Source organism: Pseudorca crassidens, chromosome 9 (genome assembly GCF_039906515.1).
Source record: "Pseudorca crassidens isolate mPseCra1 chromosome 9, mPseCra1.hap1, whole genome shotgun sequence".
Taxonomy (NCBI): Eukaryota; Metazoa; Chordata; class Mammalia; order Artiodactyla; family Delphinidae; genus Pseudorca; species Pseudorca crassidens.
This window is the reverse complement of record NC_090304.1, coordinates 8746487-8764891: the sequence shown is the minus strand read 5'-3', so window position 1 is coordinate 8764891 and position 18405 is coordinate 8746487. Positions and strand designations below refer to the sequence as shown.

Sequence of the window (18405 nt, the reverse complement as noted above, 5' to 3'; positions counted from 1 at the left end):
AAGAGCAGCACTACAGGAATTTTTTTTTTTTTTTTTTGCAGTACGTGGGCCTCTCACTGTTGTGGCCTCTCCCATTGCGGAGCACAGCTCTGGACGCGCAGGCTCAGCGGCCATGGCTCACGGGCCCAGCCGCTCCGCGGCATGTGGGATCTTCCCAGACCGGGGCACGAACCCGTGTCCCCTGCATCGGCAGGCGGACTCTCAACCACTGCGCCACCAGGGAAGCCCAGGAAATATTAAAGAAGTCCTTCAGGCTGAAGGAAAATGAATACAAAAAATAGATAAAAACCTGGACACAAAAAGTGAAGAGCAGTTAATGGTAACTGCATGGGTAAATATATGGCTTTTTTCTTATTATTTAAATATCTTTAAAAGATAACTAACCATTTAAACAACAATAAAAGCAATGTTATTAAAGTAAAATAGTGACTAAAGCTGGGAGGGGAGAAATGGAACATCAATTAAATTTCAGTAAAGCTGTTAAAAAATTAAAGGCTGGATAAAAATAACATCTAAAGATCCTTCCATGCAAAAGTTTCTAATGTTATATTCCAAAAACTCCTTACTCTCCTACATTCTCTACCCTTAAAGAAATGTGTGATAATCTCCCCATTTTGCTACGCATTTCTGTATGTGTATTTATGCTGAAAAAACAAAAGAGGGTTTTCCTATATACCTTTCTCCTGAAACTTTACTAAAAAAAAAACAAACAACAAAGAGAGAAAGAAACAAAACATTAAAAGAATAAGGAAAAGAAATAGAAACTGTGGAAACAGTGATCAAGAGTTCATGCATCAGGGACTTCCCTGGTGGTCCAGTGGTTAGGACTCCTAGCTCCCAACGTAGGGAGCCCAGGTTCGATCCCTGGTCAGGTAACTAGATCCCGCATGCTGCAACTAAAGATCCCGCACGCAGCAACGAAGATCCTGCGTGCCGCAACTAAGCCCCAGCGCAGCCAAATAAATAAATAAACATTAAAAAAAAAAGTCGTGCATCAACTGTCCAGCTCTCAAAATATTTAATTACTTAACATCAAGGAAACGGCAGAAACTGAACAACCTGAAGGGGGGATATGAAACCTGAAGCCCTGGAAAGACTCAAAAATGAGAGGCACAAACAGATGTGAAGGTATGCTTTAGGGTGAGGCTAAAAACAGAAGGAATGGGTTAAAGTCTGTTGAAGAAAGAGTCATAACCCCAAATCCCCTCTTCCACTTTAGGAGACACATGACTTGCCCCTGCTGACCCTCACAAAGAAACCTGGGGAGCAGTTCTATAACTGAAGCTTACTAGGCTCGATGAGGTGGGTAAGATGCCCTGCTGACAGCTGGAGGGGTGGGGGGAGTGAATGCTTACAGGAGTAAGAGTGTAAAGAACAGAAGTAACATCTGAACAGCTGAGAGCATTAGCCTTTGGGAAGTGAAAATGAGCAGACAGAGGACTAGGGCACCTGACAGCTATTGTTCGTTAGAAGCCTTATGTTACTCTTTGACCTTTTAGTCCTGAATTAGTTTTAAACATGCACTTATATCATTACGATAAAAATCATTTTTAATTGGATTATCAGGCTACACATTAAAGTTCTCATTCTGTTGTGTTTGTTAGTTTATAAGTCTTTTTCTTCCTTACCTTCTTCCCATCTGGCTTCTCCACAGTGAAAACCTCACTCCAGATCTGGATCCCAGTGGTTTCTGGGTCAGAGCCCCCCCTCCATGAAAACCCTGTTAACGGTTCTTCTCGGTCACCCAACCAATTTGAACTGCCACCTTCCTTCTATAGGAGAAATAAGAAATTTCCATTAAGTCTAAAATTTCGAGTAACTTTACACATCAAGGATAATTCATGAGCTTAGTTTGCTCTTTTGGACATAACAGTCTCACTTTCTAATTTGAAATGAAATAATTCTACTTTACCTGGATATATAAGTATCGTAGCATAAAGTCCAGAAAGAAGGACTTGCCCTTTCGGAAGGCACCAGCCACTGACACCACCACCACATCAAGGTCTCGGATGTGTTCCTGTAAGAGGATGCTGGCCAAGGCTTTCTCTTCTAGCTCAAAGGCATGTTGGTCTTTCTGCACTAAAACAACCTGCACTGGACAAGGCTTTCCACTCTCCATAGCATCACCTATGTTGTTGTAGAGAAAAAAAAATATTAGTTTCAAATATTTTTAAAATGTTACTTTTTTAACATGGGAAGAGTAAAAACTTCTTAAACACGGCACAAAGCACCAACCATAAAAGAAAAAAAATGACAAATTAGACTTCATTAAAATTAAGAATTTTTGTTCATTAAAAGACATCCTTAAGGGAGTAAAAATGCAAGTCACAGGCTAGGAGGAAATATTCCTAACACCTAAATCCAAAGGACTCATATCCAGAATCACTCTAGAAAAACAAAAGACAACCATTCCCCCTTTAAAAATAGCAATGGGTAAAAGATTATGAACGAGCATATCATTAAAAAAGGATATCCAGGACTTCCCTGGTGGCACAGTGGTTAAGAATCCGCCAGCCAATGCAGGGGACATGGGCTTGAGCCCTGGTCCGGGAAGATCCCACATGCCGCGGAGCAACTAAGCCCGTGTGCCACAACAACTGAGACTGCGCTCTAGAGCCCACGAGCCACAACTACTGAGCTCACACGCCACAACTACTGAAGCCCATGCGCCTAGAGCCCGCGACAAGAGAAGCCACCGCAATGAGAAGCCCGCACACAGCAACAAAGAGTAGGCCTTACTCGCCACAACTAGAGAAAGCCCGCGTGCAGCAACGAAGACCCAATGCAGCCAAAAATAAATAAATAAATAAATTACTTTAAAAATAAAACCATAGGGCTTCCCTGGTGGCGCAGTGGTTGGGAGTCCGCCTGCCGATGCAGGGGACACGGGTTCATGCCCCGGTCCGGGAAGATCCCACATGCTGCGGAGTGGCTGGGCCCGTGAGCCATGGCCACTGGGCCTGTGCGTCCGGAGCCTGTGCTCCACAACAGGAGAGGCCACAACAGTGAGAGGCCTGCGTACCGCAAACAAACAAACAAACAAACAAACAGCAGTGGGGCCTATGAAATGAGGCAAAGCACTATTTCCCTTCCCTAAGTGTATGTACTAAAGGAGATGTTTTTAGGTAGTTAAAAGGACACTTGTTTTATTTTAATAATTATGTATTTTAATGACTATTAAACATTAGGAAACAAAACCATGTTTTAATGGATTATTGCTTAGGAGGCTAAGTTTTAAAAACTAATCAATATAAAGTAAATTGAAGGACAAATATTGAGCATAGAACAGGTAGGCAGATTTGGCCAAAATCATACACATGGTCCCAGAAACACTTTCATCTGGGAAGCAGTAAAGGCTGAATGATCACAGCAGGCAAAGTCAACAAAACAGCTTGACGGCCAGACTCTAATCTTTAAGTATGGGAATTGCTGCTCACTTTTTATTTATTTTTATTTTTTGGCTGCACTGGGTCTTCATTCCTGACCACAGGCTTTCTCCAGTTGTGGCGAACAGGGGCTACTCTTCATTGCACTGCACGGGTTTCTCATTGCGGTGGCTTCTCTTGTTGCAGAGCACAGGCTTTAGGCACGCGGGCTTCAGTAGTTGCAGCACACAGGCTCAGTAGCTGCGGCATGTAGGCCCTACAGTGTGCGGGCTTCAGTAGTTATGGCACATGGGCTCAGTAGTTGTGACGCATGGGCTTAGTTGCTCCGCGGCATGTGGGTGCTCTCCGGACCAGGGATCGAACCTGTGTCCCCTGCATTGGCAGGCGGATTCTTAACCACTGCGCCACCAGGGGAGTCCCGCTGCTCGCTTTTTATACTTACTGTATCAGGCAGCAACAAAAGGGTTCTTGCCACTTTTTAATTTTTTGCAAACTGTTGGAAAACAATTTATAAACATTGATTCAGTGTCATTCTAGCATTATAATACATATACACTAATACTTTTCTTTCCCATTATTTCCTATTATAAAAAGGAAACATTTCTGTAAATAATCTCTTAGAGTTCTTATTGCCATAACAGCAGGTGAATCCAGGACCTGAAGACCTTCAGTCTTTTATATAAAAGAAGAAATGAGAACAATTTATCCACACCTTATGGACAAGCCACAAGGTTAAGTACTGTGCAGTACTCAAAGCAATACCAAACGAAGTCCCTGAGATGGCTGGTTGCGCCCCCAATATTCATTTTCTCCTCCTGCTATGGTAATATATTTTTAGCTGGGCATATAAATGCTCAGAAGAAACACATTTCCAACCCAACCTTGTATGTAGGGTATCACTGTGTGACTAAGTTCTGACTGGAAATGATATAGCAACTTGCATATCATGCATCTTTCCCCTTCCTGCTGGCTATATGCAAAAGTGGGACCAAGTCACCCTGGACCAGGCATGTGAGGGCAACACCCTAGGAATACTGGAGCAACAAGAGAGGTAGGGCTGAGGACTTGGTGTAGCAGAACTGCCATGCTGGCTCACTTTCATATGAAAGAAAAATGTCTACCTCGTTTAAATCACTTACTTGGAGGCTCTACGAGATACAACCAAACCTAGTAACCAATACAATAGTCCCCCAGGACTTCACAATTGAGTTCATGGTACTGGCTCTTTCAATTTTATCTATTTCACTATTAAAGTTTACTGAGCAGTGTGAATGTACTGACACAAAGCAGGCACACAATAAACAACTGTAAAAAGGATGGATGGTATGTACTGTAATCTAGTTGAAAGCTACCACCCTAAGGATGCAGGTGATACTGTCAGGGCAACAGGTATGGAAGATAAAGTTACCTGGGCTACAAACAAGATAGAATAATCACATGACAAAAATGTATGCAGCTGTAGACAACGAACTACACTTCAAGAGAAGATGAAGACCACTAAGAAGGACAGTTTAAAAAAAAAGTGATAAAGCCTTCCCTCATCTCTTCCTCTTTCTGCCTGTAGCAAAGTGAAAAAGAAGAGAACCAGGCTATATTTACTTGAGGGAGCTGGGGTGATCCTGCATTTCTCTCCGACAGTATACCGGGCACACCGGATTTTAAAAGATCTTGTTCCTTTGGTTTGGATCCACTTAAGGGAAAAATCATTTTAAACTGTACACATCACTAATAATTTAATTTAAACAAATAGAGCTGCTCACTTTTCACCACACTATCTTTATCTCTCACTTCCTAAGACAAGAGAACTATATTATTGATCATCCAAGTAAAAATCTTATTTCCACTCACCCTTTTCTAGATATCATGTAAACTTCCTTTGCTGATTTATCCTCGCATCTCAGACAACCTGCCCCCCCAATCTCATAGATCCCTTAATCAAAACCTCAGGGCCGGGGCTTCCCTGGTGGCGCAGTGGTTGAGAGTCTGCCTGCCGATGCAGGGGACACAGGTTCGTGCCCTGGTCTGGGAAGATCCCACATGCCGCAGAGCGGCTGGGCCTGTGAGCCATGGCCGCTGAGCCTGCGCGTCCGGAGCCTTGTGCTCCGCAACGGGAGAGGCCACAGCAGTGAGAGGCCCACGTACCGCAAAAAAAAAAAAAAAAAAAAAAAAAAAAAAAAAAACCTCAGGGCCATCTCCTTTAGCCATGCCACCTTCCAACCTTTCCTGCCTGTTAGGTTGATCATGCAAGTCAACATCCCCGAGTGTTGCTTTAAGGATGTTACCTCATCCTTCAGGGATGAATGCCTTCATTACAGTACATAAACATATCAGCAACTACATAAAAAAAAAACTATCAAGGACCTCCCTGGTGGCACAGTGCTTAAGAATCTGCCTGCCAATGCAGGGGACACGGGTTCAAGTCCTGGTCCAGGAAGATCCGACATGCCACGGAGCAACTAAGTCCGTGTGCCACAACTACTGAGCCCATGCTCTAGAGCCTGCAAGCCAAAACTACTGAGCCCACATGCCACAGCTACTGAAGCCCGCACGCCTAGAGCCCATGCTCTGCAACGAGAAGCCAACACAATGAGAAGCACACGCACCGCAACCAAGAGTAGCCCCCGCTCGCAGGAACTAGAGAAAGCCCGCGTGCAGCAACAAAGACCCAACGTGGCCAAAATTAAATAAATAAAACAAATTTATTTAAAAAACTACAAAAACATTTTATGGATTGATGGCTGAAAGCTAAAAAGTCCCATCCTGTAAGTCAAACCCTTTCACCATTCGCCCTACTGCCTTCGTTCCTCTAATGCTTTATTCTCCTCATCCTCCCAGGTAAATTTATACTCATTGGTCTTCCTCCTAGGAGAAAGTTAGGATTCACATCCTGTCCTGTCTTGATTCCAAATTTTCAAATATACAGCCTATTCAACCATTTGTTCTCATGGCCTGAAATGTTTCTTCCACTTGACTCCAGCAAACACTTGCTCATCCTTCAACAATCACCTTCACCCTCCCTCTGTCCTGATCACCCACCCCATCCTCTCAGAGTCCATCACTTTGCACAGTACACTAAAAGCAATCAAGAGAGACGGCAGGGCTTAAATCCTTACTTTCTCACCTCTAGAATGTAACCTCCATGAGGGCAGAAATTTTTGTCTCTTTTGTTCAATGCTATATCCAAGAACCAGAAGAGTGCCCACAGAGAGTAGACATCCAATAAACAGTTGGGGAATAAACGAAAAACTCCACCATTTAGTCACAATGTGACTGTGGATAAATTTCTAACCATTTGTAGCTCCATTTATGTATAAAACTAATACCCATCTCAAAGGACAGTGTCTGACACATATTAGGGACTCCATAAAAAGAACCCACTTTCCTATTTCCACTAAAACCTTTACTATTATTCCACTCATTACAACATAATAATATTGTAATGAGCTCCTGGGGAGTAGGGAAACTACCACATTCAGCCCCAGGATCTACCATAGAATAATAGCTTCCTAGTACTGTAAACACGAAACCCTATAGTACATGTAAAGAACCTCAATAAAAGTCAGTTTCTTCCCTTCCTCCTCCCAGTCTTTCTTTGTCAACCTCCCTGAAAGTGTGTCTTCATCCACTTATCTACCCATTCCCTTCTTATCACCTTGCAATCTGACCTTCTTCTCAGTCTCTCTGTTGAAACCATTCTCTAGTTCATCAATGACCTCTCCTGCCAAATCCAATAGGCATTTCTTGATTCTCATTCAACTCTACACCTGTGATATAACACACTGGCCAACCACTTCTAAAACTTCTTAAAACCTTTGGACTCCACAACAGTGCCCACTCCTAGTTCTCTTCCAGCCTCTTTATCACCCCCTTTCACTGGTTCTCCTTTTCAGCCTCCTGTGATACCCACCAACGCCCTGCTTTAGCCTTCTGCAGTTCTCAACCTCTCGCTGAATAAGCTCTTTATTCTTATAATTTCACTACATCCTCTATTTTGGTGATGCAACTTCATTCATTTCTAACCTGCACTTAGGTCCAAATGTGCAACTGCTTAAAGGGAAGATTCATCTGGATATTCCACCATCAGCTCACTCTTGGAGGTGTATTATGTAGAAATATATGGGTACAAGAGTCAGGAGACAAGTTCCTATTCCAGTTCTACCACTAACAACCTGTGTGATTCTGGGCATGTCTAGTCTTCAGTCTCAACAGTAAAATGAGTCAAGATTTAACCTCTAGCAACCCTTTCAGTTCTAACATTTTATAAGTCTACATTTAGTATCATCAAAATGAATCCTCTCAGATGCTCCACTTCTCTCAAATCTCCACCTTTCAGCCTTCACATCTTTCCTGACTCCATCTTCCTAGATGAAACATACCACCAGACCCTACCATTTCTTCCTTTTATGACTTAAGCTCCTGGTTTGGCAAAGACTATTATAACAGTGAAGGAGTATCTACAGGAGAAAGGCCTTCCCTAACAATCAGGAAAGACCAGATTTCTGGGCCCAGTTTCGTACTAACCGTAACAGCATGAGTAAATCACTTTACTTCTCTGTGTCTCAGTTTCGTCTACAAAATCAGGCAGTTAGGTAAAGCCATTTTATAGCCCTAAAATTCAATCTCTGTTGAACAAGTGAAAATTTCCTGAATATCTAAATTGGCCAAACTTGCTGGGTAACGTATTCATGCCTTGGCTTAATTTAAAATTGTATAGTCCTGGCTAAAGAACAGATCAAAATTTACGATGATAAAAACATTAAAGCAACTTGCTCAGCAAGGACCCCACCAAAGACCTGGGGGTTTGTTTTAGGAGTTTTTTAAGGGGGAGAGATACTCCATTTGCAGTGAAATTACTCCCACTTCTCAGTAATCTTATACTTTGGAGATCTAACCTCCAGGGATAGTACTAGAAAAAGCTTTAAGTGGCAACCTTATATGCCTTCTCCCTTTAGCGAAGCAATCATTTCCCAAGGTCCAGATATGCATTCTGAGATGATGACAACAGTAATGCTCACTTACATGAACAGTTAATGTTCGATATGAAGAGGTAATGCTCTATTATGTTCATTTATATGAGTAACAGATGTGACATCTTATACACATACAAAGATATGGCCTGACCACAGTCACATCTATCTCTATTTTTTTTTTTTGGGCCACACCACGCAGTTTCTAGGATCCTAGTTCCCCGACCATCTGTATACATTTAAGTGAACTTAAAACCTAAGTTTAGGGAAAACCTAAGTTTAGTGAACTTAAAACCTAAGTTAAAAAAAAAAAAAGTGAGTGGTAGAACTATATCATACTGCCAATTTTGATTAGTGCTGTAAATAGCTCATAGTAATACCGCATCAGCCGTCATTTCGAAGTATGTAGAAATGTTGAAAATATTTGGATAATTAAAAAGGACTCCAATAGTTGATGTGGAAGCTACAACATTTTTTCTAATTACTTTTAAAGTACTGATGTATCCTTTACTTTGGACACAACACACCTTAATCCAGACTAACCAATAGGTTTAAGTATGCCTATTCAAACAATCGCTGTATGATTGGATTCAATGGAGAAGCTCTGCACTAAAACAAAAACAGACAACCCAAATAGAATGGCTGAAAGACTAACAAGTGAAATTAATTATTATAGGGACAAATTTGTAGAGATCTGAGCAAATTACAGCACTGATTCTTCCTAGAATTATTTCTGAATTTTCAAAGGACTGAAAGAAAAAAAAAAAAAAGTAGCTGCTCAGGCTAAATACAAGTAGCTGAGACTAGTGAATTATAATTGGCCTTTCTGCTCCTATGGAAAATGTAAATTTTAAGAAATAAGTTCTATCAGAAAAAACATCATGGGGAAAAAAGTTTAAATGTCCCTCAAATACTTGAGAAGACCATCTGAACAGTGATAAATTCAATGAAACTAGTTATTTGGAAGCAATTACAATTGCTATTTCAGATAATTCAGACAGAATTTAGTAGATCAAGTCAACAGTTTAGACCAGGGTTTCTCAACCTCAGCACCACTGGTATTTTGGGCTGGATAACTCTTTGTTGTGGGGAGCTACCCCATTCACTGCAAGATATTTAGCAGCATCTCTGGCCTCTACCCACCGGATACCAATAGTGCTTCCTCCTGATTGTGAGACCCAGCAATGTCTCCAGACATTGCTAAGTGTCCCAACCAGGCAAAATCGCCCTGGGTTAAGAGCCACTGGGGTAGAGCCAGCCTCAGTACTCATCCTTACTGTCCAGAGAGTTTTGAAAAGCAAATCCTAACTACAGTTATAGAAACATTTCACTGAGTAGCGTGCATGACTCAGGGTAAAGTTATGACCTGAGTTTTCCACTCTCCTGAAATACCATATTTTCTAAAGGGCAAAAGCAACACACCCAAAAACAGAAGCATACCATTTTCATGCCTTGTTCTTACTGGCAGTCTTTAAAGTTCCTAATTCACAGAAAAGGCCAAAGAAAACACATCATCATATGTAAGGCTAAGTACACTAAAGCCCTCAGCCACCTCTACAACTGCTGGGTGTGGTGAGGGAGTGCTTTTTTGGTGATGGTGAGGGAGTGCTTTTATACACTGTTAGGTCTCAAGGCAGTAAGCATGCTGGTAGATACACGTATATTTTTAAGGTTGTTTCAGTGAAAATTCTATTTAAATGCAACTTAACAGAATAGGGGAAATTTGTACCTTAGCACAGAATGCTGAACAAAACCACATTTTCTTTGTCAATTAAGAATTCTGTAGTGCTTAATGGATTTATGAAGATCAACTATGACTAAACAGTATTAAAGATTCAGAAATGCAGAGATTGGGCTGAATCTAAAAATGATGCCAGGCTATACTACAGGCATCTAATTTAATACAGCATTTAATAGAATAGATGCCAGGCTAGTCTATTAAAAAGATAAAAATCTTTTTAACAGAATGAATTCAATATTCGTCTTATTTGACTTTACCCTAAAAATGAGACCACCCCCAAAATCAATCTGGTTACCTGAAGGTTTTAATTACCTGTATTCCAGTTGAATAAGCTTTAACTGGCAATATTTGATTTGGAGTCCTTATCATTTCAAGACAAAAAGAGTTAATCTACTTCTTTGCTTATTCACCTACTATACTACTAAAACCTATTTTCTGATTTGTAATATATTGATACTTTATCTGTGAAATATATGTAACACATTCTAACAATCAAAACATATTCTAACAATCTAAACACATACCAATAAAAGGCATTCTTTAGATATGTGCATGGAAGAGTATCAACTCAATACAAAAATACTGATATTACAAATTATACTTCCTATAAAGTAATAAATCAATTCAAATTAAGCAACCACCTACAGAGAAATTTGTATATATTAGTACAGAAATTAAATTACTTGGGTTTTGGGTTTGTTTTTTTTTTTAAACTGTTGCCTAGTCCCTCAATATATTAAATCAGAATCTGTGAGTGGGCCCCAAGCATTGGCAGGTTTTAAAAACCTCAAGTTATTCTAATGCGCAGCAGCAGGGCGGAGAACCACAGCTCTACAGCAATTAAAAGACTTTTCTCGTTTAACTAAAAGCTTTCCACTCACTTTTCCCCCTTGATATTTTTTAGAATATGTTCCTAGAATCTCAAAGGTAAGTCAGGAAAATGTTTTAAAATTCAGACTAACTTTAAACTTGTAGTTGTGTTAAACAATTTCTCAGTATAAGACACAAGGCCATAGAAAGTTTAACAGGCATGCCGAGTCACTGCAGGTAAATTTTAAACCTCAAACAAGTTCACACAACCCAGGGTTCCCTAAGGTACTTGAAAGAAATCTTAGAATATGTGACCAAACTGTGAGTAATGACTACCACTGGGGAATTGGGGAAGTAGAGGTGACTTTATATTTCTTGCTTCTTACAATTCTCTATTATTTCATTTTAAATACCTAGTGTGAGTATACCTTTTATTATATGACTCAGGAGTCATAAAAATGAAAAATGCATGTGCTACGCCATAGAAAACCAATTCTAAAAAAGCCTAATCTAAACAAGTCCTACTTAGTGAAAACTAAGACAATTATGCTAGTACACATCATCACATTTATCCTTACTTTTTACTACTTTTCTTAATTTTATGATTACTCCAATAAGACAGTTAACAGCAGCTAATAAAACAACCTGCTCTACTAGTGTAATGCTTCATTAGGTAGAGGTCTTCTTCAATCAAGCGTTTTCTTTACAGGTGTTAAAGCAGCAACAGAGATTTCTATACTATGAGCTGGTTTCTGTGGGGATTGGAAAAAAACAGTAATTTGAAATTCAGTACACTGCAATGCTGAATACTTGTCGCGGTTTAAAACTACGTAGCTTTTGCTTCTCCAAAAGCCAGCCAAAATGTGAAACCACGTTTTTGGTCCGTTAGTTCTTTTCTCTCCTTCCCAAAACATTCCATCCAACTTCATATTCAAACGTGAGGACTAAGATTTATTAAAAGTGTCTTCAAACAATGTTCTTTTCTTTATTTTTTTTTTTTGCCTTTAGGTTTCGCAAGTGAAAACTTCTGGCCATTTCAACAGCACACACAGCAAACAAGAATAAAGCCAGGTAGAACGACAGATGAAATTAAAATCCATGAATTTATGGTGACTATTTGTTTTCTCTTTAATACTTTCCCTATGCTTTGTGTATTCAAGAAAGCAAAAGAACAACGTACTGTACCAAACGTACTAAAAGAACTTCCTAAAAATCAATTTAGGCCACATTCTTTTATCTCCTTAGGGAGATAAGTGCGGGTTGAAAATCGACTTCCCTAAAACCTCCTGTAACTCAAGGTCTTTAGGATAAAAATAAAGCTTCCAACTCAAAGACGCTTCGCAGCCCTCCAGAGCTTTTTAAAAGGGTGAACAATAAAGCATCTACCTTCCCCACTTCCTGGGCCCGTTAATACGGCCACAGCCACTCGGCCCGAGGTTTCCCGGCCCGCGAGCGAGCGAAGCGCCTAGGCAGGGAGAGGGCAGCAGCCCGGAGCGCCCAGCTCAGCCTCTAAACGCCGCCCCAGGACCACCGACCCTCGGGGTACTAACGGCCGTTAGTACCCCGAGGAGTACTAACGGCCGTTAGTACCCCGAGGAGTACTAACGGCCTCCTCCGGGCCCAGGGCCCGACCCCCGAAGGCGGCCGCTCCCGGCCGGGAGCGGAGGAAGGCGTCGCCCGCGTCCGACTGGCCCGGCCTCGCGAGCAGCCCCCGGACCCTAATTCGTCAGCTAAGGCACCCCAGCGAGAGGCGCGCGGTTCCAACCCCGGGACGAGGAAGGGCGGCGGCGCGGGCGTCCGGTCTCCTCGAAACTATAGCAGGGAGGGCGGCGGGGGTGGCCACGGAGCGGGCTCGGGGAAAATAGCGCGCCTCACCTGCTCCTCCCGATGCAGCCGCTACCACTCGCTGAAGGGACAACATGGAGCCTCCGCCTCCAGCAGAAGGAGCAGGAGCTCAGAGAGGGGCGGGATGGGGCGGGAACGAACCAGGCCCTGGCGGCGGGAAACGGGCGTGGCCTGGCTCTACAAACAACTAGGGAGAAGGAGAGGCGCGCGAAACCAAGAGACGGCGCGTAGCGGGCTAGCGTGGATCGACCGGCAGCCAGAAGGGCAGCGAGCGCCGAGCCGGCTGGAGCGGGAAAGCGCACGCGGCCGAATTCTGCCACCGCCCGAGGCGTGTGCGCGTGCGCCGGAGTCCGACACCCGCAGCCGGCTACCTGGGGCTGCGCCCTGGGGGCAACCGTCCGTTGGGAATTGTAGTCCCACGCTCTCTGGGTACCCTCCAACGGTTCCCATTCTGCGCACTCATCCGGGCGGGGAGGAAGCGGAAGAGAGGGATGGGGATTGCCGCGGCTCTTCGACGACTGAACTACAACTCCCAGCAGGCTGTGCAGGGAGCGGTGGGCCGCCCAGTCATCCCCGCCCTGCCCTCACTTAGCCTTGAGGCCAGGCCCCCAGCGGAGGCGTTGGTGGAACCGGCCACAGATCCTTGACTGCAGTGTTTGAGACGGTTTCGGTGCTTAACGCTGGCCGGGGCCATAAGGTCGACGGCACTCTGCCCTAAGGACCGAAGGGAGGCCTCAACCCTGGGTGACGTGAGCATCAGTGTTTTTTTAAATGGTTTTGACTTCACAAGGAGCGGAGGTCGTGACTTCATTATCACCATCAGCAACTTCGCCCCATATTCCCGTCCCTGTCCAAGCCTGATGGCGCACCATAGCCACTTCCAGGCAGAGTCCTTCCACTGGCTTTGTCCAGCCTAAGCCATGGCCATATTTTGTAAATCTCCGGCTTAGAGGAGCTTGTTTTTCGAGCTGCATTGGCAATCACACCCTTACTTAAACTGTATGGTAGATCAGTACAAAACAGGGTTCTCCAAAAATGCTTTTATTCACGCTTCACGTGTGATTGAGAAAATGTCTGTTGTCACAATTGAAGAATATTGTTATTTTGGATTCGTTGGGGTAGGGGCAGTTGTCTTGGGGCTAAATAGCTCATGGAGCTTATGAGAGGCTAAAGCCTCTATTTCCCTCCCCCGCCCCCCGACCGCTACCACCTCTTGGCATCACCATTGCCTCATTCACTCGACAAATTATTCCACTTTCTTTCTTCTGCCTCTACATTAACTATTATAACCTACCCAGAACCTCCTTCCAGCTATCTCTAGGCCCTGCCACGCCCTTGAGCTGTTTTTCACTCCCCGAGTGATTAGGCCAGAAGTGAAAAGGTAAAGATAATTCTACCTAATCTTACCTGAAGAGGTCGTGTTTTGATTTCTTTTCCCCTGCACCTTCTGATTCTCTGCAAACTCTCAAGATTATTTAAATACCCTCGGCCAGGCTTTATATTTGAGTCTAGGTTAGATATAAATTAACTCTGGCCAGCAAGAAACTAGATGAGAACTTCAAGACAAGTGGTTCCTGGGGTTTCACATTGGGTATGCAGAAAGCAGGACCTACAGGATGTGACACAAATCCAGGGCGTTATGAGGCATGCTCAGGAGAGAAAGGGGCCAGAGGCTAATGACTTGTCACAGTTGCAACATGCAGTGTAAGATTTTAAAATTGAGCATACCTCCCAGCATTCTATATTCCCCTTCCCATCCTTCTCCATAAGACTTCTCACCATCTAACTTTAAGTTTTACTTTTATTTTTGTTTGTGTCTTCCCACTAGAATATAAGTTCCAAATGGACAGGAATTTTTGTTTTGGTTCACTGCTCTATCTCCAGTGCTGCCAAACAGTGGCAGGCAGATGGTAGAAACTCAAATATTTATTGAATGGAAGAATAAAGAAGGTATACGTTAGGGACTTCCCTGGTGATGCAGTGCTTAAGAATTCACCTGCCAGTGCAGGGGACATGGGTTCAATCCCTGGTCTGGGAAGATCCCACATGCCCCAGAGCAATTAAACCCAGGTGCCACAACTATTGAAGCCCGCGCCTAGAGCCCGTGCTCCACAACAAGAGAAGCAACCACGATGAGAAGCCTGTGCACCGCAACGAAAAGCAGCCCCTGCTCGCTGCAAGTAGAGAAAGCCCGCGCACAGCAACGAAGACCCAATGCAGCCAAAAATAAATAAATGTTTAAAAAAATACATTACATCTTTCTCAATAACATCAAGGTCAGTGTCAGCACATCAGCTTCCCCATACACTGTAGAAGTTTTGGGCACTTAGAACAACACTACAAATTATAGGTACACTTCAGGATTAGTCACAGCTTAGAAAACAACCCCTGTAAACAAGAAACCTGTTTTGTTATTGTTGTTTCCTTCTCAAGTATCTAGGGTCATCAAAACAGTGGAGGTTCAAAATGCTAAAAATTGATGAAACTGATTTGAGCCAGCCTTCAACCATCTCACTCTGAATTGAGTCATGTGGTATGACCAGAGGCTGAGCTTTCCTTGTGGTTTTCCAGAGTAGATGACATGTAGACATGTTTGAATGGTCAAGGCCACTGGCTTTGTGGTCAGACTGAGCTGGCTCTGAATTCTAGCTCTGATGCTCACTCGCTGGGCAAACTTGGGTGAGTTAGTTAACCTCTCTGAACTCGTTTTATCATCATCTGCCAAATGATTTGAATACTCAAGTCACAGCGTTGTAGGTTAAATGAGATGTAAGTGTTTGGCAATTATGACTGATGCATAATTAGTGCTCAAAAATTGGTAATCATTATATTCATTCTGGAAAAGCAAAACAAAGTCATAAATATTTGAGATGCTGAATTATGTTACAAAGCACAAAAATAGAAAAATTGTTTTCTGCAATAATATCCACTGTGACTCAGGATCCACAGCTTTCCAAAAATAGGGTGTTTATTGCATGCCAGGCACAGTGCTAGGTAGTAATGCTGCAACAATGCATAAGACACATTCTTGTCCTCCAGAGACTCACAGCCTCCTGGGGTAAACAGCCAAGTAAATAATTATCACTCACTGACTGTGCTGACAGCTCAGCCTCCTCTCCTACCACCTACTCGCAGGATCCACATTTAAGCAACAGTCTGGGCACTCAGAAAAGACAGGCTGGACTACTGGCGTCCCTGGTTGTCATTTAAATACCTTACTTTGCTCGTGTATAAAATGGTATATAGGGCTTCCCTGGTGGCACAATGGTTAAGAATCTGCCTGCCAATGCAGGGAACATGGGTTTGAACCCTGATCCGGGAAGATCCCACATGCCGCGAAACAACTAAGCCCATGCACCACAACTACTGAGCCTGCGCTCTAGAGCCCATGAGCCACAACTACTGAGCCCGCGTGCCGCAACTACTGAAGCCCGCGCGCCTAGAGCCTGTGCTCTGCAACAAGAGAAGCCACCGCAGTGAGCAGCCTGCGCACCACAACCAAGAGGAGCTCCTGCTCTCCACAACTAGAGAAAGCCCGCGCGCAGCAACAAAGACCCAACGCAGCCAAAAATAAAAATTAAAAAAAATTTAAAAGTAAAAAAGAAGGATATAGATTTGCTACATTCACCTGTGCACTTGCCACAAAAAGCTACTAACAGTAATTACCTATGTGAGTGTAGAGGGGGAGACCAGTGGGGGGAGGGGGGTTGGTGATAGAATAAAACTTGATAGTATATATACTTTTGAATATAAACACATATATGGCATGTGACTATATTAAATAATTTTTTTTCTAAAAGTCAAGAAGAAAAATAAACTGGGTAATAAGATGGCCTAGAAAATGATGTGGGAAATTAGCTTTGTAAATACCTGTCCCATAAGGATAGGACCAAGAAAGAAGATTTCCCAGCTCAGTGCCTCAGCAGTAAAAATTGCTCAGAACTCCTGAGAAATGACTGTACTCCAGTGAGCACTTTAACAATCCTACCTGAGCCCTTCCCTGCCTGAAAACTTATGCTGAATCCCCATTAGCCTTAAGATGAACCCTCAATTCTTTAAGGCTCTGTTACTGCTTCTCCACACTCTGGCCCCAACCCATCTCCCCATTTTATCTCCCTCTTGTCCTAATTCAAGCCCTTGGCTCTAGCCAACCTGGGCTAACCGTACCCAAAACATCTCACACTTCTAGGCCTCCAGCCACCACAGAAGGCTGTGTTGTGTTGTGTTGCACTAATGCAGCCTGTGGAGGGGAGGGGCAAGATGGGATCAAATCTAGGCCAAGTTCTGCTAGTCAAGCCAGCAGTGACATGCATCATGGGCTGGGCTGGGCTGGGAGCAAGGGGTGCTTTTTTGTGATTGGTCTGCCCAGAAGGAGGTGTTATTGTATACTTGCTCAAAAACAGCCCATGCATTTGCTTCACACCATTCTCCCTTGCCTTTAATGACCTCCTTACCACTCCAAACTCCTGAGTTAGCTTCTTCATAAAACCTCCCCAAGTCACTATAACTCCATAGTCATTCCCTATACTCTTAAATTCATACAATTCACTTGTCATCTAATCAGAGCATTATAATTTTGTGTTGTTTGGGGGTTGTTTTTGGTTGTTATTTAATTTGTATTTTTTAAACTTTATGTGAGTATGTTCTAAGCCCCAACTAGCTTGTAAGCTCAGGACAAACATATTTTTTGGATCCCTCCAAATTTCCCAGGATACCGTCATACACACAGCAAGTAACCAGTAAACATCTGTGGAACAAACCATGTATACAAATAACATCCCAAGCAAGAGTCAGTCTCAGGGAAATTTACTGGTACAGCAAATGAGAGCAGGAAGGAAAGGCAGCTTCAAGAATTGGATCTAGCATAAAGGCCTCTTATGTAAAAAATCTGAAGGGTTTGAAGAGACCACCAAGACCACATCAATGTCTTGATGTTTATCTTCTTTTCTCTCTTTCTAGATATGGAAACAGGATTCCTTTCCAGCCAGGGTCTGCAGATCCTAGCAATTGCTGTCAGAGTTAGGGACCAGCCTCATTCATTTCCTTATCCAGCACCTAATAATGTAAATTTTAAAAATTTATGCATTTATCAGAATGGGTAGATAACTGGCTTGCTTATCAGATTGGATTGCATTTCTCTTTGTCATCTAAGGGACAGGTTGCTGCAGTGTCATCTGATGCTGTTAAGTGCCAGAGTTAGATATTTGCCACAAAGTTATTTTGGGAAATATTCTCTGTGCCTTTTTTCAGAGTGTTTCAATGGCCAGGAGTTTTTTTCCTGTCTGGGCTTTACCTGACCTTAAAAACTGTCAAGGACAGATGTAGTCCACTGACTGTTCTAGAAGATTTCCTCTGGTCAGATCACTTTTCCTCTCTGTGGCTGCTTGGCTGGCTACCTCCCCCTTCAGGAGGTTGCATCTTTACAGGATCTGCTGATCCTGCAATTGCCCTTCTGGTCATCAATTGCTGCTTTAGCAATCACAAAGCCTACAGTCTTCATCTTTATTACTTCCAGTCTACATTTCCGTTTTTAAAAGAATCAGGCACATTTCAAATCACTTGACCAGACGTAGGGAGAAGGCTTTGAATTTTGCAAGCCGACCAAAGAGAAGCCAAAAAGTGAACAAAATCCAGTATAAGCTAGATATCTGGTTTC

At 42.9% G+C, this 18405-nt stretch overlaps 1 protein-coding gene across 3 annotated transcripts in view; it reads right to left on the bottom strand.

Annotated features, from left to right (window-relative positions):
* ATL3 (atlastin GTPase 3) overlaps positions 1-13069 on the bottom strand; it is a 50790-nt gene extending 37721 nt beyond the window's left edge. The window contains exons 1-4 of one of the 3 annotated variants that reach the window (XM_067748648.1): positions 12780-13069; positions 3829-3879; positions 1913-2127; positions 1629-1772 (exon numbers count right to left, since the gene is read on the bottom strand). In XM_067748648.1, coding sequence (XP_067604749.1) covers positions 1629-1772; positions 1913-2119 — 351 coding nt within the window. In that variant the 5' untranslated portion in view covers positions 2120-2127; positions 3829-3879; positions 12780-13069. Of the gene's footprint in view, positions 1-1628; positions 1773-1912; positions 2128-3828; positions 3880-11549; positions 11635-12779 lie in introns of those variants that run through there. The other 2 variants (XM_067748645.1, XM_067748647.1) reach the window with 2 other exon arrangements.
* Positions 13070-18405: the final 5336 nt, after the last annotated feature.